The 25,532-nt window shown below is 30.5% G+C and overlaps 1 protein-coding gene across 1 annotated transcript; it reads right to left on the bottom strand.

The window, feature by feature from the left end:
• Positions 1 to 20,093: 20,093 nt before the first annotated feature.
• Positions 20,094 to 24,508, bottom strand: LOC143363372 (uncharacterized). Its single transcript, XM_076803968.1, has 7 exons — positions 24,454 to 24,508; positions 23,230 to 24,402; positions 22,341 to 23,046; positions 22,193 to 22,252; positions 21,973 to 22,131; positions 21,212 to 21,803; positions 20,094 to 21,155 (listed from the first exon to the last, which is right to left on the bottom strand). The coding sequence occupies exons 1-7, from the start codon at positions 24,506 to 24,508 to the stop codon at positions 20,094 to 20,096; spliced, it is 3,807 nt and encodes a 1,268-aa protein (XP_076660083.1).
• Between the last annotated feature and the right edge of the window lie 1,024 nt (positions 24,509 to 25,532).

The raw sequence follows: 25,532 nt of genomic DNA, 5'->3' as shown, positions 1-25,532 counted from the left end.
ATACTTGAATATACCATAATATACCATAATATTACACGAATATAGAAGAATATACGAGAATATACCATAATATTACTAGAATATAGAAGAATATAACAGAATATACCATAATATTACTAGAATATAGAAGAATATACCAGAATATACCATAATATTACTAGAATATAGAAGAATATACCGGAATATACCTGAATATACCTGAATATACTAGAATATAGCAGAATATAGAAGAATATAATTGAATATACCAGAACATATCATAATATGAATCGAATATAGAAGAATATACGTGAATATACGATAATATTACTAGAATATAGGAGAATATACCATAATATTACTAGAATATAGAAGAATATTCGAGAATATACCAGAATATTACTAGAATATAGAAGAATATACCAGAATATACATTAATATTACTAGAATATAGAAGAATATACGAGAATATACCAGAATATTACCAGAATATAGAAGAATATACCAGAATATACCATAATATTACTAGAATATAGAAGAATATACGAGAATATACAAGAATATACTAGAATATAGCAGAATATTCTAGAATATAGCAGAATATACCAGAATATACCAGAATATACCAGAATATACCATAATATTACTAGAATATAGAAGAATATACGAGAATATACATGAATATACTAGAATATAGCAGAATATGCCAGAATATACCATAATATTACTAGAATATAGAAGACTATACGAGAATACACCTGAATATACTAGAATATAGCAGAATATACCAGAATATACCAGAATATACCATAATATTACTCGAATATAGAAGAATATACGAGAATATACCATAATATTACTAGAATATAGAAGAATATACCAGAATATACCATAATATTACTAGAATATAGAAGAATATACGAGAATATACCAGAATATACTAGAATATTGCAGAATATACTAGAATATAGCAGAATATACTAGAATATAGCAGAATATACCAGAATATACTTGAATATACCAGAATATACCATAATATTACTCGAATATGGAAGAAAATACGAGAATATACCATAATATTACTAGAATATAGAAGAATATACGAGAATATACCATAATATTACTAGAATATAGAAGAATATACCAGAATATACCATAATATTACTAGAATATAGAAGAATATGCCAAAATATACCATAATATTACTAGAAAATAGAAGAATATACGAGAATATACCAGAATATACTAGAATATAGCAGAATATACTTGAATATACAAGAATATACCATAATATTACTCGAATATGGAAGATTATACGAGAATATAACATAATATTACTAGAATATAGAAGAATATACCAGAATATACCTGAATATACTAGAATATACCAGAATATACATTAATATTACTAGAATATAGAAGAATATACGAGAATATACCAGAATATTACTAGAATATAGAAGAATATACCAGAATATACCATAATATTACTAGAATATAGAAGAATATACGAGAATTAGAATATACAACAAGAATACACTAGAATATAGCAAAATATACCAGAATATACCAGAATATACCATAATATTACTAGAATATAGAAGAATATACGAGAATATACCTGAATATACTAGACTATACCAGAATATACCAGAATATACCAGAATATACCATAATATTACTCGAATATAGAAGAATATATGAGAATATTCGATAATATTACTAGAATATAGGAGAATATACCATAACATTACTAGAATATAGAAGAATATTCGAGAATATACCTGAATATACTAGAATATAGCAGAATATGGCAGAATATACCATAATATTACTAGAATATAGAAGAATATACGAGAATATACCTGAATATACTAGAATATAGCAGAATATACCAGAATAAACCATAATATTACTAGAATATAGAAGAATATACGAGAATATACCTGAATATACTAGAATATACCAGAATAAACCAGAATATACCAGAATATACCATAATATACCATAATATTACTCGAATATGGAAGATTATACGTGAATATAACATAATATTACTAGAATATAGAAGAATATACCAGAATATACCTGAATATACTAGAATATACCAGAATATACATTAATATTACTAGAATATAGAAGAATATACGAGAATATACCAGAATATTACTAGAATATAGAAGAATATACCAGAATAAACCATAATATTACTAGAATATAGAAGAATATACGAGAATATACCTGAATATACTAGAATATACCAGAATAAACCAGAATATACCAGAATATACCATAATATACCATAATATTACTCGAATATAGAAGAATATACGAGAATATACCATAATATTACTGGAATATAGAAGAATATACGAGAATATACCTGAATATACTAGAATATACCAGAATATACCAGAATATACCAGAATATACTTGAATATACCAGAATATACCATAATATTACTCGAATATGGAAGAATATACGAGAATATACCATAATATTACTAGAATATAGAAGAATATACCAGAATATACCATAATATTACTACAGTATAGAAGAATATACCAGAATATACCATAATATTACTAGAATATAGAAGAATATACGAGAATATACCTGAATACACTAGAATATAGCAAAATATACCAGAATATACCAGAATATACCATAATATTACTAGAATATAGAAGAATATACGAGACTATACCAGAATATACCAGAATATACCAGAATATAGCAGAATATACCAGAATATACTTGAATATACCATAATATACCATAATATTACACGAATATAGAAGAATATACGAGAATATACTATAATATTACTAGAATATAGAAGAATATAACAGAATATACCATAATATTACTAGAATATAGAAGAATATACCAGAATATACCATAATATTACTAGAATATAGAAGAATATACCGGAATATACCTGAATATACCTGAATATACTAGAATATAGCAGAATATAGAAGAATATAATTGAATATACCAGAACATATCATAATATTACTCGAATATAGAAGAATATACGTGAATATACGATAATATTACTAGAATATAGGAGAATATACCATAATATTACTAGAATATAGAAGAATATTCGAGAATATACAGAATATTACTAGAATATAGAAGAATATACCAGAATATACCATAATATTACTAGAATATAGAAGAATATACCAGAATATACATTAATATTACTAGAATATAGAAGAATATACGAGAATATACCAGAATATTACCAGAATATAGAAGAATATACCAGAATATACCATAATATTACTAGAATATAGAAGAATATACGAGAATATACAAGAATATACTAGAATATAGCAGAATATACTAGAATATAGCAGAATATACCAGAATATACCAGAATATACCAGAATATACCATAATATTACTAGAATATAGAAGAATATACGAGAATATACCTGAATATACTAGAATATAGCAGAATATGCCAGAATATACCATAATATTACTAGAATATAGAAGACTATACGAGAATACACCTGAATATACTAGAATATAGCAGAATATACCAGAATATACCAGAATATACCATAATATTACTCGAATATAGAAGAATATACGAGAATATACCATAATATTACTAGAATATAGAAGAATATACCAGAATATACCATAATATTACTAGAATATAGAAGAATATACGAGAATATACCAGAATATACTAGAATATTGCAGAATATACTAGAATATAGCAGAATATACTAGAATATAGCAGAACATACCAGAATATACTTGAATTTACCAGAATATACCATAATATTACTCGAATATGGAAGAAAATACGAGAATATACCATAATATTACTAGAATATAGAAGAATATACGAGAATATACCATAATATTACTAGAATATAGAAGAATATACCAGAATATACCATAATATTACTAGAATATAGAAGAATATGCCAAAATATACCATAATATTACTAGAAAATAGAAGAATATACGAGAATATACCTGAATATACTAGAATATAGCAGAATATACTTGAATATACCAGAATATACCATAATATTACTCGAATATGGAAGATTATACGAGAATATAACATAATATTACTAGAATATAGAAGAATATACCAGAATATACCTGAATATACTAGAATATACCAGAATATACATTAATATTACTAGAATATAGAAGAATATACGAGAATATACCAGAATATTACTAGAATATAGAAGAATATACCAGAATATACCATAATATTACTAGAATATAGAAGAATATACGAGAATATACAAGAATATACTAGAATATAGCAGAATATACTAGAATATAGCAGAATATACCAGAATATACCAGAATATACCAGAATATACCATAATATTACTAGAATATAGAAGAATATACGAGAATATACCTGAATATACTAGAATATAGCAGAATATGCCAAAATATACCATAATATTACTAGAAAATAGAAGAATATACGAGAATATACCTGAATACACTAGAATATAGCAAAATATACCAGAATATACCAGAATATACCATAATATTACTAGAATATAGAAGAATATACGAGAATATACCTGAATATACTAGACTATACCAGAATATACCAGAATATACCAGAATATACCATAATATTACTCGAATATAGAAGAATATATGAGAATATTCGATAAGATTACTAGAATATAGGAGAATATACCATAACATTACTAGAATATAGAAGAATATTCGAGAATATACCTGAATATACTAGAATATAGCAGAATATGGCAGAATATACCATAATATTACTAGAATATAGAAGAATATACGAGAATATACCTGAATATACTAGAATATAGCAGAATGTACCAGAATATACCAGAATATACCATAATATTACTAGCATATAGAAGAATATACGAGACTATACCAGAATATACCAGAATATACCAGAATATAGCAGAATATACCAGAATATACTTGAATATACCATAATATACCATAATATTACACGAATATAGAAGAATATACGAGAATATACCATAATATTACTAGAATATAGAAGAATATAACAGAATATACCATAATATTACTAGAATATAGAAGAATATACCAGAATATACCATAATATTACTAGAATATAGAAGAATATACCGGAATATACCTGAATATACCTGAATATACTAGAATATAGCAGAATATAGAAGAATATAATTGAATATACCAGAACATATCATAATATGAATCGAATATAGAAGAATATACGTGAATATACGATAATATTACTAGAATATAGGAGAATATACCATAATATTACTAGAATATAGAAGAATATTCGAGAATATACCAGAATATTACTAGAATATAGAAGAATATACCAGAATATACATTAATATTACTAGAATATAGAAGAATATACGAGAATATACCAGAATATTACCAGAATATAGAAGAATATACCAGAATATACCATAATATTACTAGAATATAGAAGAATATACGAGAATATACAAGAATATACTAGAATATAGCAGAATATTCTAGAATATAGCAGAATATACCAGAATATACCAGAATATACCAGAATATACCATAATATTACTAGAATATAGAAGAATATACGAGAATATACCTGAATATACTAGAATATAGCAGAATATGCCAGAATATACCATAATATTACTAGAATATAGAAGACTATACGAGAATACACCTGAAATATACTAGAATATAGCAGAATATAGCAGAATATACCAGAATATACCATAATATTACTCGAATATAGAAGAATATACGAGAATATACCATAATATTACTAGAATATAGAAGAATATACCAGAATATACCATAATATTACTAGAATATAGAAGAATATACGAGAATATACCAGAATATACTAGAATATTGCAGAATATACTAGAATATAGCAGAATATACTAGAATATAGCAGAATATACCAGAATATACTTGAATATACCAGAATATACCATAATATTACTCGAATATGGAAGAAAATACGAGAATATACCATAATATTACTAGAATATAGAAGAATATACGAGAATATACCATAATATTACTAGAATATAGAAGAATATACCAGAATATACCATAATATTACTAGAATATAGAAGAATATGCCAAAATTATACCATAATATTACTAGAAAATAGAAGAATATACGAGAATATACCTGAATATACTAGAATATAGCAGAATATACTTGAATATACAAGAATATACCATAATATTACTCGAATATGGAAGATTATACGAGAATATAACATAATATTACTAGAATATAGAAGAATATACCAGAATATACCTGAATATACTAGAATATACCAGAATATACATTAATATTACTAGAATATAGAAGAATATACGAGAATATACCAGAATATTACTAGAATATAGAAGAATATACCAGAATATACCATAATATTACTAGAATATAGAAGAATATACGAGAATATACAAGAATACACTAGAATATAGCAAAATATACCAGAATATACCAGAATATACCATAATATTACTAGAATATAGAAGAATATACGAGAATATACCTGAATATACTAGAATATAGCAGAATGTACCAGAATACACCAGAATAAAGCATAATATTACTAGAATATAGAAGAATATACGAGAATATACCTGAATATACTAGAATATACCAGAATAAACCAGAATATACCAGAATATACCATAATATACCATAATATTACTCGAATATAGAACAATATACGAGAATATACCATAATATTACTGGAATATAGAAGAATATACCAGAATATACCATAATATTACTAGAATATAGAAGAATATACGAGAATATACTAGAATATATCAGAATATACTAGAATATAGCAGAATATACTAGAATATAGCAGAATATACCAGAATATACTTGAATATACCAGAATATACCATAATATTACTCGAATATGGAAGAATATACGAGAATATACCATAATATTACTAGAATATAGTAGAATATACGAGAATATACCATAATATTACTAGAATATAGAAGAATATACCAGAATATACCATAATATTACTAGAATATAGAAGAATATGCCAAAATATACCATAATATTACTAGAAAATAGAAGAATATACGAGAATATACCTGAATATACTAGAATATAGCAGAATATACTTGAATATACCAGAATATACCATAATATTACTCGAATATGGAAGATTATACGAGAATATAGCATAATATTACTAGAATATAGAAGAATATACCAGAATGTACCTGAATATACCTGAATATACTAGACTATAGCAGAATATACCAGAATATACTTGAATATACCTGCATATATCATAATATTACTCGAATATAGAAGAATATACGAGAATATACGATAATATTCCTAGAATATACGAGAATATACCATAATATTACTAGAATATAGAAGAATATACCAGAATATACGCTAATATTACTAGAATATAGAAGAATATACCAGAATATTCCATAATATTACTAGAATATAGAAGAATATACGAGAATGTACCAGAATATTACTAGAATATACCAGAATATACCAGAATATACCAGAATATACCATAATATTACTCGGAATATAGAAGAATATATGAGAATATTCGATAATATTACTAGAATATAGGAGAATATACCATAACATTACTAGAATATAGAAGAAAATTCGAGAATATACTAGAATATAGCAGAATATACCAGAATATACTTGAATATACCAGAATATACCATAATATTACTCGAATATGGAAGAATATACGAGAATGTACCATAATATTACTAGAATATAGAAGAATATACCAGAATATGCCATAATATTACTAGAATATAGAAGAATATACCAGAATATACCATAATATTACTAGAATATAGAAGAATATACCAGAATATACCTGAATATACTAGAATATAGCAGAATATACCAGAATATACCAGAATATACCATAATATTACTCGAATATAGAAGAATATACGAGAATATACCATAATATTACTAGAATATAGAAGAATATACCAGAATATACCATAATATTACTAGAATATAGAAGAATATACGAGAATATACCAGAATATACTAGAATATTGCAGAATATACTAGAATATAGCAGAATATACTAGAATATAGCAGAATATACCAGAATATACTTGAATATACCAGAATATACCATAATATTACTCGAATATGGAAGAAAATACGAGAATATACCATAATATTACTAGAATATAGAAGAATATACGAGAATATACCATAATATTACTAGAATATAGAAGAATATACCAGAATATACCATAATATTACTAGAATATAGAAGAATATGCCAAAATATACCATAATATTACTAGAAAATAGAAGAATATACGAGAATATACCTGAATATACGAGAATATAGCAGAATATACCATAATATTACTCGAATATGGAAGAATATACGAGAATGTACCATAATATTACTAGAATATAGAAGAATATACCAGAATATGCCATAATATTACTAGAATATAGAAGAATATACCAGAATATACCATAATATTACTAGAATATAGAAGAATATACCAGAATATACCTGAATATACTAGAATATAGCAGAATATACCAGAATATACCAGAATATACCATAATATTACTCGAATATAGAAGAATATACGAGAATATACCATAATATTACTCGAATATGGAAGATTATACGAGAATATAGCATAATATTACTAGAATATAGAAGAATATACCAGAATATACCTGAATATACTAGAATATAGCAGAATATACCAGAATATACCAGAATATACCATAATATTACTCGAATATAGAAGAATATACGAGAATATACCATAATATTACTAGAATATAGAAGAATATACCAGAATATACCATAATATTACTAGAATATAGAAGAATATACCAGAATATACATTAATATTACTAGAATATAGAAGAATATACGAGAATATACCAGAATATTACTAGAATATAGAAGAATATACCAGAATATACCATAATATTACTAGAATATAGAAGAATATACCAGAATATACCAGAATATACCAGAATATACCATATTATTACTAGAATATAGAAGAATATACGAGAATATACCTGAATATACTAGAATATAGCAGAATATGCCAAAATATACCATAATATTACTAGAAAATAGAAGAATATACGAGAATATACCTGAATACACTAGAATATAGCAAAATATACCAGAATATACCAGAATATACCATAATATTACTAGAATATAGAAGAATATACGAGAATATACTAGAATATATCAGAATATACTAGAATATAGCAGAATATACTAGAATATAGCAGAATATACCAGAATATACTTGAATATACCAGAATATACCATAATATTACTCGAATATGGAAGAATATACGAGAATATACCATAATATTACTAGAATATAGTAGAATATACGAGAATATACCATAATATTACTAGAATATAGAAGAATATACCAGAATATACCATAATATTACTAGAATATAGAAGAATATGCCAAAATATACCATAATATTACTAGAAAATAGAAGAATATACGAGAATATACCTGAATATACTAGAATATAGCAGAATATACTTGAATATACCAGAATATACCATAATATTACTCGAATATGGAAGATTATACGAGAATATAGCATAATATTACTAGAATATAGAAGAATATACCAGAATATACCTGAATATACCTGAATATACTAGACTATAGCAGAATATACCAGAATATACTTGAATATACCTGCATATATCATAATATTACTCGAATATAGAAGAATATACGAGAATATACGATAATATTACTAGAATATACGAGAATATACCATAATATTACTAGAATACAGAAGAATATACCAGAATATACCCTAATATTACTAGAATATAGAAGAATATACCAGAATATTCCATAATATTACTAGAATATAGAAGAATATACGAGAATATACCAGAATATTACTAGAATATAGAAGAATATACCAGAATATACCATAATATTACTAGAATATAGAAGAATATACGAGAATATACCTGAATATACTAGAATATAGCAAAATATACCAGAATATACCAGAATATACCATAATATTACTAGAATATAGAATAATATACGAGAATATACCTGAATATACTAGACTATACCAGAATATACCAGAATATACCAGAATATACCAGAATATACCATAATATTACTCGAATATAGAAGAATATATGAGAATATTCGATAATATTACTAGAATATAGGAGAATATACCATAACATTACTAGAATATAGAAGAAAATTCGAGAATATACTAGAATATAGCAGAATATACCAGAATATACTTGAATATACCAGAATATACCATAATATTACTCGAATATGGAAGAATATACGAGAATGTACCATAATATTACTAGAATATAGAAGAATATACCAGAATATGCCATAATATTACTAGAATATAGAAGAATATACCAGAATATACCATAATATTACTAGAATATAGAAGAATATACCAGAATATACCTGAATATACTAGAATATAGCAGAATATACCAGAATAGACTTGAATATACCAGAATATACCATAATATTACTCGAATATAGAAGAATATACGAGAATATACGATAATATTACTAGAATATAGGAGAATATACCATAATATTACTAGAATATAGAAGAATATTCGAGAATATACTAGAATATAGCAGAATATACCAGAATATACTTGCATATACCAGAATATACCATAATATTACTCGAATATAGAAGAATTTACGAGAATATACCAAAATATACTAGAATATAGCAGAATATAATAGAATATACGAGAATATAGCAGAATATGAAAGAATATACCATAATATTACTAGAATATAGAAGAATATACGAGAATATACCTGAATATACTAGAATATAGCAGAATATGCCAGAATATACCATAATATTACTAGAATATAGAAGACTATACGAGAATATACCTGAATATACTAGAATATAGCAGAATATACCAGAATATACCATAATATTACTAGAATATAGAAGAATATACGAGAATATACCTGAATATACTAGAATACACCAGAATATACCAGAATATACGAGAATATACCATAATATACCATAATATTTCTCGAATATAGATGAATATACGAGAATATACCAGCATATTACTAGAATATAGAAGAATATACGAGAATATACCTGAATATACTAGAATACACCAGAATATACCAGAATATACCAGAATATACCATAATATACCATAATATTACTCGAATATACAAGAATATACGAGAATATACCATAATATTACTAGAATATAGAAGAATATACGAGAATATACCATAATATTACTAGAATATAGAAGAATATACGAGAATATACGATAATATTACTAGAATATAGGAGAATATACCATAATATTACTAGAACATAGAAGAATATTCGAGAATATACTAGAATATAGCAGAATATACCAGAATATACTTGAATATACCAGAATATACCATAATATTACTCGAATATGGAAGAATATACGAGAATGTACCATAATATTACTAGAATATAGAAGAATATACCAGAATATGCCATAATATTACTAGAATATAGAAGAATATACCAGAATATACCATAATATTACTAGAATATAGAAGAATATACCAGAATATACCTGAATATACTAGAATATAGCAGAATATACCAGAATATACTTGAATATACCAGAATATACCATAATATTACTCGAATATAGAAGAATTTACGAGAATATACCAAAATATACTAGAATATAGCAGAATATAATAGAACATATGAGAATATAGCAGAATATGAAAGAATATACCATAATATTACTAGAATATAGAAGAATATACGAGAATATACCTGAATATACTAGAATACACCAGAATATACCAGAATATACGAGAATATACCATAATATACCATAATATTTCTCGAATATAGAAGAATATACGAGAATATACCAGAATATTACTAGAATATAGAAGAATATACGAGAATATACCTGAATATACTAGAATACACCAGAATATACCAGAATATACCAGAATATACCATAATATACCATAATATTACTCGAATATACAAGAATATACGAGAATATACCATAATATTACTAGAATATAGAAGAATATACGAGAATATACCATAATATTACTAGAATATAGAAGAATATACGAGAATATACCAGAATATAGCAGAATATACCAGAATATACTTGAATATACCATAATATACCATAATATTACACGAATATAGAAGAATATACCAGAATATACCTGAATATACTAGAATATACCAGAATAAACCAGAATATACCAGAATATACCATAATATACCATAATATTACTCGAATATAGAAGAATATACGAGAATATACCATAATATTACTAGAATATAGAAGAATATACCAGAATATATAATAATATTACTAGAATATAGAAGAATATACGAGAATATACCAGAATATACTAGAATATTGCAGAATATACTAGAATATAGCAGAATATACTAGAATATAGCAGAATATACCAGAATATACTTGACTCTACCAGAATATACCATAATATTACTCGAATATGGATGAATATACGAGAATTTACCATAATATTACTAGAATATAGAAGAATATACCAGAATATACCATAATATTACTAGAATATAGAAGAATATACCAGAATATACCATAAAAAATTACTAGAATATACCAGAATATACCTGAATATACCTGAATATACTAGAATATAGCAGAATATACCAGAATATACTTGAATATACCATAATATACCATAATATTACACGAATATAGAAGAATATACGAGAATATACCATAATATTACTAGAATATAGAAGAATATAACAGAATATACCATAATATTACTAGAATATAGAAGAATATACCAGAATATACCATAATATTACTAGAATATAGAAGAATATACCAGAATATACCATAATATTACTAGAATATAGAAGAATATACCAGAATATACCTGAATATACCTGAATATACTAGAATATAGCAGAATATACCAGAATATACTTGAATATACCAGAATATACCATAATATTACTAGAATGTAGAAGAATATACCAGAATATACCATAATATTACTAGAATATAGAAGAATATACGAGAATATACCAGAATATAGCAGAATATACCAGAATATACTTGAATATACCATAATATACCATAATATTACACGAATATAGAAGAATATACGAGAATATACCATAATATTACTAGAATATAGAAGAATATAACAGAATATACCATAATATTACTAGAATATAGAAGAATATACCAGAATATACCATAATATTACTAGAATATAGAAGAATATACCAGAATATACCTGAATATACCTGAATATACCAGAATATACTTGAATATACCATAATATACCATAATATTACACGAATATAGAAGAATATACGAGAATATACCATAATATTACTAGAATATAGAAGAATATACGAGAATATACCATAATATTACTAGAATATAGAAGAATATACCAGAATATACCATAATATTACTAGAATATAGAAGAATATACCAGAATATACCATAATATTACTAGAATATAGAAGAATATACCAGAATATACCTGTATATACCTGAATATACTAGAATATAGCAGAATATACCAGAATATACTTGAATATTCCAGAATATACCATAATATTACTCGAATATAGAAGAATATACGAGAATATACCAAAATATACTGAAAATATAGCAGAATATGCCAGAATATACCATAATATTACTAGAATATAGAAGACTATACGAGAATATACCTGAAATATACTAGAATATAGCAGAATGTACCAGAATATACCAGAATATACCATAATATTACTAGAATATAGAAGAATAAATATTACTCGAATATAGAAGAATATACGAGAATATACCAAAATATACTAAAATATAGCAGAATATGCCAGAATATACCATAATATTACTAGAATATAGAAGACTATACGAGAATATACCTGAATATACTAGAATATAGCAGAATGTACCAGAATATACCAGAATATACCATAATATTACTAGAATATAGAAGAATATACGAGAATATACCTGAATATACTAGAATACACCAGAATATACCAGAATATACCAGAATATACCATAATATTACTAGAATATAGAAGAATATACCAGAATATACCATAATATTACTAGAATATAGAAGAATATACGAGAATATACCTGAATATACTAGAATATAGCAAAATATACCAGAATATACCAGAATATACCATAATATTACTAGAATATAGAAGAATATACGAGAATATACCTGAATATACTAGACTATACCAGAATATACCAGAATATACCAGAATATACCAGAATATACCATAATATTACTCGAATATAGAAGAATATATGAGAATATTCGATAATATTACTAGAATATAGGAGAATATACCATAACATTACTAGAATATAGAAGAAAATTCGAGAATATACTAGAATATAGCAGAATATACCAGAATATACTTGAATATACCAGAATATACCATAATATTACTCGAATATGGAAGAATATACGAGAATGTACCATAATATTACTAGAATATAGAAGAATATACCAGAATATGCCATAATATTACTAGAATATAGAAGAATATACCAGAATAGACTTGAATATACCAGAATATACCATAATATTACTCGAATATAGAAGAATATACGAGAATATACGATAATATTACTAGAATATAGGAGAATATACCATAATATTACTAGAATATAGAAGAATATTCGAGAATATACTAGAATATAGCAGAATATACCAGAATATACTTGAATATACCAGAATATACCATAATATTACTCGAATATAGAAGAATTTACGAGAATATACCAAAATATACTAGAATATAGCAGAATATAATAGAATATACGAGAATATAGCAGAATATGAAAGAATATACCATAATATTACTAGAATATAGAAGAATATACGAGAATATACCTGAATATACTAGAATATAGCAGAATATACCATAATATTACTAGAATATAGAAGACTATACGAGAATATACCTGAATATACTAGAATATAGCAGAATATACCAGAATATACCAGAATATACCATAATATTACTAGAATATAGAAGAATATACGAGAATATACCTGAATATACTAGAATACACCAGAATATACCAGAATATACGAGAATATACCATAATATACCATAATATTTCTCGAATATAGAAGAATATACGAGAATATACCAGAATATTACTAGAATATAGAAGAATATACGAGAATATACCTGAATACACCAGAATATACCAGAATATACCAGAATATACCATAATATACCATAATATTACTCGAATATACAAGAATATACGAGAATATACCATAATATTACTAGAATATAGAAGAATATACGAGAATATACCATAATATTACTAGAATATAGAAGAATATACGAGAATATACGATAATATTACTAGAATATAGGAGAATATACCATAATATTACTAGAATATAGAAGAATATTCGAGAATATACTAGAATATAGCAGAATATACCAGAATATACTTGAATATACCAGAATATACCATAATATTACTCGAATATAGAAGAATTTACGAGAATATACCATAATATTACTCGAATATAGAAGAATTTACGAGAATATACCAAAATATACTAGAATATAGCAGAATATAATAGAATATACGAGAATATAGCAGAATATGAAAGAATATACCATAATATTACTAGAATATAGAAGAATATACGAGAATATACCTGAATATACTAGAATATAGCAGAATATGCCAGAATATACCATAATATTACTAGAATATAGAAGATTATACGAGAATATACCTGAATATACTAGAATATAGCAGAATATACCAGAATATACCAGAATATACCATAATATTACTAGATATAGAAGAATATACGAGAATATACCTGAATATACTAGAATACACCAGAATATACCAGAATATACGAGAATATACCATAATATACCATAATATTTCTCGAATATAGAAGAATATACGAGAATATACCAGAATATTACTAGAATATAGAAGAATATACGAGAATGTACCTGAATATACTAGAATACACCAGAATATACCAGAATATACCAGAATATACCATAATATACCATAATATTACTCGAATATACAAGAATATACGAGAATATACCATAATATTACTATTATATAGAAGAATATACGAGAATATACCATAATATTACTAGAATATAGAAGAATATACGAGAATATACCAGAATATAGCAGAATATACCAGAATATACTTGAATATACCATAATATACCATAATATTACACGAATATAGAAGAATATACCAGAATATACCTGAATATACTAGAATATACCAGAATAAACCAGAATATACCAGAATATACCATAATATACCATAATATTTCTCGAATATAGAAGAATATACGAGAATATACCAGAATATTACTAGAATATAGAAGAATATACGAGAATATACCTGAATATACTAGAATACACCAGAATATACCAGAATATACCAGAATATACCATAATATACCATAATATTACTCGAATATACAAGAATATACCAGAATATACCATAATATTACTAGAATATAGAAGAATATACGAGAATATACCATAATATTACTAGAATATAGAAGAATATACGAGAATATACCAGAATATAGCAGAATATACCAGAATATACTTGAATATACCATAATATACCATAATATTACTCGAATATAGAAGAATATACGAGAATATACCATAATATTACTAGAATATAGAAGAATATACCAGAATATATAATAATATTACTAGAATATAGAAGAATATACGAGAATATACCAGAATATACTAGAATATTGCAGAATATACTAGAATATAGCAGAATATACTAGAATATAGCAGAATATACCAGAATATACTTGACTCTACCAGAATATACCATAATATTACTCGAATATGGATGAATATACGAGAATTTACCATAATATTACTAGAATATAGAAGAATATACCAGAATATACCATAATATTACTAGAATATAGAAGAATATACCAGAATATACCTGAATATACCTGAATATACTAGAATATATATAGCAGAATATACCAGAATATACTTGAATATACCAGAATATACCATAATATTACTAGAATGTAGAAGAATATACCAGAATATACCATAATATTACTAGAATATAGAAGAATATACGAGAATATACCAGAATATAGCAGAATATACCAGAATATACTTGAATATACCATAATATACCATAATATTACACGAATATAGAAGAATATACGAGAATATACCATAATATTACTAGAATATAGAAGAATATAACAGAATATACCATAATATTACTAGAATATAGAAGAATATACCAGAATATACCATAATATTACTAGAATATAGAAGAATATACCAGAATATACCTGAATATACCTGAATATACCAGAATATACTTGAATATACCATAATGTACCATAATATTACACGAATATAGAAGAATATGTACCATAATATTACACGAATATAGAAGAATATACGAGAATATACCATAATATTACTAGAATATAGAAGAATATACGAGAATATACCATAATATTACTAGAATATAGAAGAATATACCAGAATATACCATAATATTACTAGAATATAGAAGAATATACCAGAATATACCATAATATTACTAGAATATAGAAGAATATACCAGAATATACCTGTATATACCTGAATATACTAGAATATAGCAGAATATACCAGAATATACTTGAATATTCCAGAATATACCATAATATTACTCGAATATAGAAGAATATACGAGAATATACCAAAATATACTAGAATATAGCAGAATATGCCAGAATATACCATAATATTATTAGAATATAGAAGACTATACGAGAATATACCTGAATATACTAGAATATAGCAGAATGTACCAGAATATACCAGAATATACCATAATATTACTAGAATATAGAAGAATATACGAGAATATACCTGAATATACTAGAATACACCAGAATATACCAGAATATACCAGAATATACCATAATATTACTAGAATATAGAAGAATATACCAGAATATACCATAATATTACTAGAATATAGAAGAATATACGAGAATATACCTGAATATACTAGAATATAGCAAAATATACCAGAATATACCAGAATATACCATAATATTACTACAATATAGAAGAATATACGAGAATATACCTGAATATACTAGACTATACCAGAATATACCAGAATATACCAGAATATACCAGAATATACCATAATATTACTCGAATATAGAAGAATATATGAGAATATTCGATAATATTACTAGAATATAGGAGAATATACCATAACATTACTAGAATATAGAAGAAAATTCGAGAATATACTAGAATATAGCAGAATATACCAGAATATACTTGAATATACCAGAATATACCATAATATTACTCGAATATGGAAGAATATACGAGAATGTACCATAATATTACTAGAATATAGAAGAATATACCAGAATATGCCATAATATTGCTAGAATATAGAAGAATATACCAGAATATACCATAATATTACTAGAATATAGGAGAATATACCATAATATTACTAGAATATAGAAGAATATTCGAGAATATACTAGAATATAGCAGAATATACCAGAATATACTTGAATATACCAGAATATACCATAATATTACTCGAATATAGAAGAATTTACGAGAATATACCAAAATATACTAGAATATAGCAGAATATAATAGAATATACGAGAATATAGCAGAATATGAAAGAATATACCATAATATTACTAGAATATAGAAGAATATACGAGAATATACCTGAATATACTAGAATATAGCAGAATATGCCAGAATATACCACAATATTACTAGAATATAGAAGACTATACGAGAATATACCTGAATATACTAGAATATAGCAGAATATACCAGAATATACCAGAATATACCATAATATTACTAGAATATAGAAGAATATACGAGAATATACCTGAATATACTAGAATACACCAGAATATACCAGAATATACGAGAATATACCATAATATACTGTACTTTCCGACGGAGCGGGCACCTTTCGCGGCGTAGACTCTGTCGTAGAATCTATGAGGAGGCGTAAATTCCTCAATCGAGGGTGTTTCGACGACGCTACTCGGCGCGACCTTACGATCCTTTCGGATGATAAGGATGGTAAATATAAATTCGGAATTTAATGCTGCAAGGAGCAAACGGAACTATAGCGGCTGGTCCGCGTGTTGACGAGTTCCGGAGTCTAATCTCGATGTTGCCTTTGCGGGAGTTGCATTTAGACTAAAAGTTTTACCCCAACTCTCCATGCACTCGGGGTGCGTTGGCGTGGAGTGGGGGTATTCCATTTCGGGGTGGCAACGTCGCTGGATTTCGGCGGGCGAAATCACAGCTGTGGGCCCGATGTTCATCGGCCAGGGACCGTCGGATGGTCCCGCGATGCCACCTTTGTAGGTCCACGTTTTATGACAGTACGGTTGGCTGTTGAGGGCGCGAGGAAAATTCTAATGGGCAATTAAGAAAGGTTTCGTGAAGGCGACTTTCTCAAAAACAGCCCTAGAGGCCCGTGTCATAAAACGTGTATACCATCTGCACGCCAAATGTTGGGATGTGCCGATTTGTCAGTCGCGAGTAAAACTATTAAACTATTCTTGAAGGGATCGGTCCCTGGTCCCACCTTGAAATAGCGGTGCCGCGGATTTTCAAGGGGATCTTTTGTTTAACTCGCGGCTGAACATCCTCCCCCCGTTGAGAGACTCGCGATCAAAATAAATCTATATAGGATTAAAGATACGCTAGGTTTGAAGTACTAGAATGAACAAGTAAACTATCTTATGAGCTAAAGCTTAGCGATTACGATAAATTAGTTATTATCGGTTGAGGGATCGCGCGTTCTTGACGTCGATGTTGGATCCCGTGGTTCCTCCTCTGGCTGGTTCGGTAACGGTACAAGCCGTTTTACGCCCCGATTCGAGTGTGGTTGTGGCTGTTCTCACTGTTGCAGCTCGAACTGTGCCTCAGATCCGGGGTAGACCTTGATGACTCTCCCGAGTGGCCACTGCATCGGTGGTACGTTGTCCTCCCTCAAGAGCACGATGGTGCCCTCCTTGATGGGGTGTGTACCGCTGGACCATCTCGAACGACTCGTCATCTCGTTTAGGTACTCCTTGTACCATCGGTTCCAGAAATGCTGCTTTAGTTTCTGGATATGTTGCCAGGTTGAAAGTCTGTTTGATGGCACATCCCTGAAATCGCGCTCGCGCAGACTCGTTAACGAGTCGCCAATCAGGAAATGGCCAGGAGTTAGGACAAGGGTGTCATTTGGGTCTGATGAAATGGGAGTTAAAGGACGTGAATTTAGAACGGCTTCTATCTCAATAATTAAAGTGTTGAACACTTCAAATGTAAATCGTTCAGCACCTGCGATACGCCAGAAATGACGCTTGAATGATTTCACGGCCGCTTCCCAGATGCCGCCGAAGTGAGGTGTTAATGGAGGAATAAAATTCCACGTGATGGATCGGTCAGCAAGAAAGGTTTTGACCTTCTCGTTGTGGTCATCGGACTGCAAAAGTTCGCGGAGGTCTCGAAGCTCGTTGTTGGCGCCGACGAAATTGGTGCCATTGTCAGAGTAAATGTTAATACAATGACCTCGTCTAGCAATGAAACGACGTAGGGCTGCTATAAATGCTTCGGAGGTAAGATCGCTAACCAATTCTAGGTGAATGGCTTTTACTGAGAGGCAAACGAAAACTGCGACATATACTTTAATGTGGGTTCGACTTCGGTATCGTCGCTCCTTTATGAAAAAGGGACCGCAATAATCAACGCCGACGTTTGCAAATGGGCGTGAGTCGGTGACTCGAGCCTCAGGTAGGTCGCCCATCACGTATTGTGTTGGCGGCGGTTGGACACGGTAGCAGCGGACGCAGTTTCTGATGGTTTTATGTATTTCCACAGGTAGCGCTTGTTTTGCGGTCTCGACAAGAGAGGTTAGCAGAAGTGCTCCACATAATTCGAGTCGTGGTATTGAGATCGTTTTCAATGGGGCGACCTTGGATTTAGCGAACAAAAGAGTTGTCTCGGTGTGACCGCGTGAGTCGGTTGTACGCAGGTAGAGGCATGCTCCGTAGGCCTTTTCGCTTGCGTCACTAAAACCGTGTAGTTCGACTTTCTTGGCGATTCAATGATTGTGCGTCGCGGGAACGTGATGTTGTTCAGCGCTGGCAATTTATTATAAAAACGTATCCATTCGGTATGGATATCCATTGGCAGCGACTCGTCCCAGTCAACCTTTATGGTCCAGATCCTTTGTAGTAGCATTTTTGCCGTAATAATTACTGGCCCGAGCAGCCCTAGTGGATCATATATCTTTGCTATTTCTGAGGTGATACTGCGTTTGGTCGAACGTGATGGTGGAGAGCAAGTTTCGACTGCGTACGTAATAGAGTCGTTTGAGGAATTCCAGACAATCCCTAAGGTTTTGAGAGTGGATGACTCTCCCAGGTATAATTTTTTGTTAATGGCCTGCTCGGGCAAGCCAGTCAGAAGAGTAAGGTCATTAGATGCCCATTGTCGTATTGTCAGTCTTGCGGTCTTGAGTATTTGTGTGAGGTCTTCGCGTAAGGATAATGCCTCTTCTATGGTCGATGTACCGGTCAGAACGTCATCCACGTAAAAGTCACGCAATAAAATCTTGCGGCTTGAGGAAAGCGGTGGCCTTCGTCTCGACTGAGCTGTGTCAAACAGCGAATTGCAAGATATGGTGCAGCAGATAGTCCAAATGTCACAGTATTCAGCTCATAAGTTTTAATAGAACCCGTAGTATCGCGCCAGAGGATACGCTGAAATTTCCTGTCTTCCGGACGTACAGGAACTGTCGGTACATCTTTTCAATGTCTCCCGTCAGTACGTATCGATGAATGCGGAATCTTAATAAAATGTGGAGTAGATCGTCTTGAATTTTTGGACCGGTGTGGAGAGCGTCATTTAATGCTATGCCTGAATTAGTCGTGCAGAACCGTCGAAGACTACGCGGAGTTTGGTTGTGTCACTGGTGACCTAACGACCCCGTGATGTGGTAGGTAATACCCCTCAGGTGACTGTTGTTCCTGTGGCAGTTCGCTCATGTGTCCGAGGTCAGGTAGTATTCTTGGATCACCGCGTGATACTCTTGCTTGAGTGCGGGTTCTCGTTGGAGTTTTCGCTCCAATGAATGGAGTCTTTTTTTCGCTTGTACCTTGGAGTCTCCGAGACGCGACAATTGAAAGGTAAAGCCACGACGTATCTGCCGTCACGATTCCGAACTGTGTGTTCTTGGAAATGGCTTTCGCAAATTATATCAGATTCAGACAGATGCTGTCTTTGTGGGCCTTCTTCAACCTCCCAGAAACGGGTGAGGTCGAATTGTAACGCGGTGGTCGCGTGGCAAAGTGTGCCATGAGCAGGAGAAGTGACTGGCGCGCTCCCCCCGATGACCCAACCGAGTTGCGATTTTTGAAGGTAGAGATCGGACTCATCTGGGCGTGACAAGACAATTTGGCCGACGCATAAGATTGAGAGGGCTGTTCCGGATCCTAATAACAAATCGATCGGTGCCGGTCGATGGAATTCCGGATCTGCAAGGTGCAGATTCGGCGGAATTTTTATTGTTCCGCGATCAATCTCTTGATCTGGAACGAAAGGCGCGATGTCGTTCACAATGAGGAACGTAAGCGAACGTTGGTAATTGCTTACTCGCGAAGCTATAGTAGCCTTCAGTGCGTGGGTTGCTACAGTGGTCATAGCGTTCAGAGAACCAATGGGAACCGAGCATTTCATCCGCGGGATGTTGATTTTTTGAGCAAGGCGTTCAGAAATTAAGTTAATCGATGCGCAAGTGTCGATTAATGCTCGACAATCTATCGGACGTTTATTTTTGTTGAAGATCTGGATTTGTGCCGTAACTAAAATTTCGTTTGTGATTGCGTTTATGGTGAACGCTCGATGGTAGCCCGTTCCGTTTTGTTCTCTGTGTCTTAGCCGTCATTCTGTATCGGATTGAGCGTTTATTGTTCCGCTTGTTGACGCTTGCTGCTCGAAGTGATGAAGCAACGTGTGGTGTCGTAGCTGACATATTCGGCATGAACCTCGATCGCAATTTTGCGCGCTATGCCCTGGGTGTAGGCAGTTGGTGCATAATTTGGCCCTTTCAACGGCGAACTTGCGTTTTTCGGGAGTCATTCCGCGGAATTTTTCGCAACCCCATGTGCTATGATCTCCGTAGCAGATCGGGCACTCCTTCGGTTGTGAATTTGGACGCGTTTCGTTAAAATTCGACGCGTTTTTTGATTTGTTATCGGCGGTCTGACGTGTTTTACTCGTTACGAAAGCGTGTGATCTGGCGGGTGGTCTTGTTGACTGCGGATGGCTTGTGAAGTTCGCGCTGGGGCGTGTCGATTGCGGATAGCTTGTAAAATTCGGTCTAGGGCGTAATGGCACCGCGGAGGCACTGGATGGTCCAGTTTGTGCGCAACTTGCGCGTTTCTCGAGAAAATCCAAGAGGTCCGTGTACGACGGCATGTTTTTGCCTTTTATCGTTAGTTCCCAAAGCCATGCAGTGTCGCTGCTAACCTTGGATAATATCATTGATATTAAAGAGCCGTTACATCTTGTGAAGTCTTCTCCTAGATTTTTCAAGGCTCGTAGATGCTGGTTGACCGAGTTCACGAGATCGTCTAACGCCTCTGGAGTGTCCTTTACTAATCTCGGATAATCCCTAATTGCGTCGCAATGTTTTAAGATTATTCTCCGCGGACAATCGTACTTCTTTTTGAGCAGTTCTATTGCATCGTAATAATTCGCGTCTGTCGTGTTTAACGCGGAGATGCACTTCAACGCCTTTCCGTGTAAGGTTGAACGGAGGTACTGCAGTTTTTGCAACGGAGTCAGATTTTCATTCGAGTCAATCGTTGATTTGAATGTGTCGAAATATGATACCCAATCTTCGATGTTTCCGTCGAACGATGGCAACCGCATTTCTGGTAACTTGATTGCCATCGGAGCAGTTACCGATGTCGCGAGTGACTCGACTGTTCCGCGACGTTGGGGCAAAGTTGGTTGCGCCTTTTCTATTATTTTGTTGGCTCTGACAACTATCGCGTAGTACTCGTTTTGTATCTCGTATCGGCGAGGTTCCTGGTTTTCGTCTAATGCCTCTAGCTCGGATTGTATATCATCGAAACGCTTCCAAAATTCAATGAGACCGTTCAAATGCATTTTTATAAGATCTATGTCAGGTGGTTGTTCGGTATCGACGGAATCTAAGAATTTCGAGAATGCCGTAATCTGACCGATTACACTGCCGCGCTTACGCTTTAAAGTGCTGAGAGCCGTTGCTTGAGACAAGGATGGGTTTGTCATAGGCATTTTGTGATGAAGGAGATGTTTTGGGAGATTGACGAACGAAAAACGAGCCTACCTTTGATGCGCTGAATTCAGGATGGTGAACTGGTGTCAGACACCTGGCGTTGACCCAAATCGTCAATTGCTTGGCCCACAAACTGCGACCTTCCAGATGCTGGTTGGTCCAGCCCTTGGTAATCCGGGATACTGCAAGTTGTTGGGATGCTGGTTGGTCCAGACAGGATCTCCCGATTGCAGGTGTTGTCCCGTTGTAAACGATGCGCAAAGCTGCGTTGAATCACGTTCACAAAGTCTTTTGTCCACTGTAACTGTCACTCAGTGTCATTTATTTTTTTTTGGATCACACGGCACTGATGATCCGGCTCGAAGGACCAATGTACTTTCCGACGGAGCGGGCACCTTTCGCGGCGTAGACTCTGTCGTAGAATCTATGAGGAGGCGTAAATTCCTCAATCGAGGGTGTTTCGACGACGCTACTCGGCGCGACCTTACGATCCTTTCGGATGATAAGGATGGTAAATATAATAAATTTGGAATTTAATGCTGCAAGGAGCAAACGGAACTATAGCGGCTGGTCCGCGTGTTGACGAGTTCCGGAGTCTAATCTCGATGTTGCCTTTGCGGGAGTTGCATTTAGACTAAAAGTTTTACCCCAACTCTCCATGCACTCGGGGTGCGTTGGCGTGGAGTGGGGGTATTCCATTTCGGGGTGGCAACGTCGCTGGATTTCGGCGGGCGAAATCACAGCTGTGGGCCCGATGTTCATCGGCCAGGGACCGTCGGATGGTCCCGCGATGCCACCTTTGTAGGTCCACGTTTTATGACAGTACGGTTGGCTGTTGAGGGCGCGAGGAAAATTCTAATGGGCAATTAAGAAAGGTTTCGTGAAGGCGACTTTCTCAAAAACAGCCCTAGAGGCCCGTGTCATAAAACGTGTATACCATCTGCACGCCAAATGTTGGGATGTGCCGATTTGTCAGTCGCGAGTAAAACTATTAAACTATTCTTGAAGGGATCGGTCCCTGGT

The sequence above is a fragment of the Halictus rubicundus genome, unplaced genomic scaffold (assembly GCF_050948215.1).
Source record: "Halictus rubicundus isolate RS-2024b unplaced genomic scaffold, iyHalRubi1_principal scaffold0043, whole genome shotgun sequence".
Taxonomy (NCBI): domain Eukaryota; kingdom Metazoa; phylum Arthropoda; class Insecta; order Hymenoptera; family Halictidae; genus Halictus; species Halictus rubicundus.
The sequence above is the reverse complement of the archived record's forward strand: the minus strand, read 5'-3'. Positions and strand labels throughout refer to the sequence as shown.

What these genes read in the sequence shown, in the direction of transcription:
- LOC143363372 (XM_076803968.1), bottom strand. Translation starts at nt 24,508, where the DNA reads ATGCCTATGACAAACCCATCCTTGTCTCAAGCAACGGCTCTCAGCACT. An exon ending in GGCTCTCAGCACTTTAAAGC is followed by an intron (nt 24,403 to 24,453) that starts GTAAGCGCGGCA and finishes CGAAATTCTTAG; the next exon opens with ATTCCGTCGATACCGAACAA. An exon ending in AAGATGTACCGACAGTTCCT is followed by an intron (nt 21,804 to 21,972) that starts GTACGTCCGGAA and finishes GCTTTCCTCAAG; the next exon opens with CCGCAAGATTTTATTGCGTG.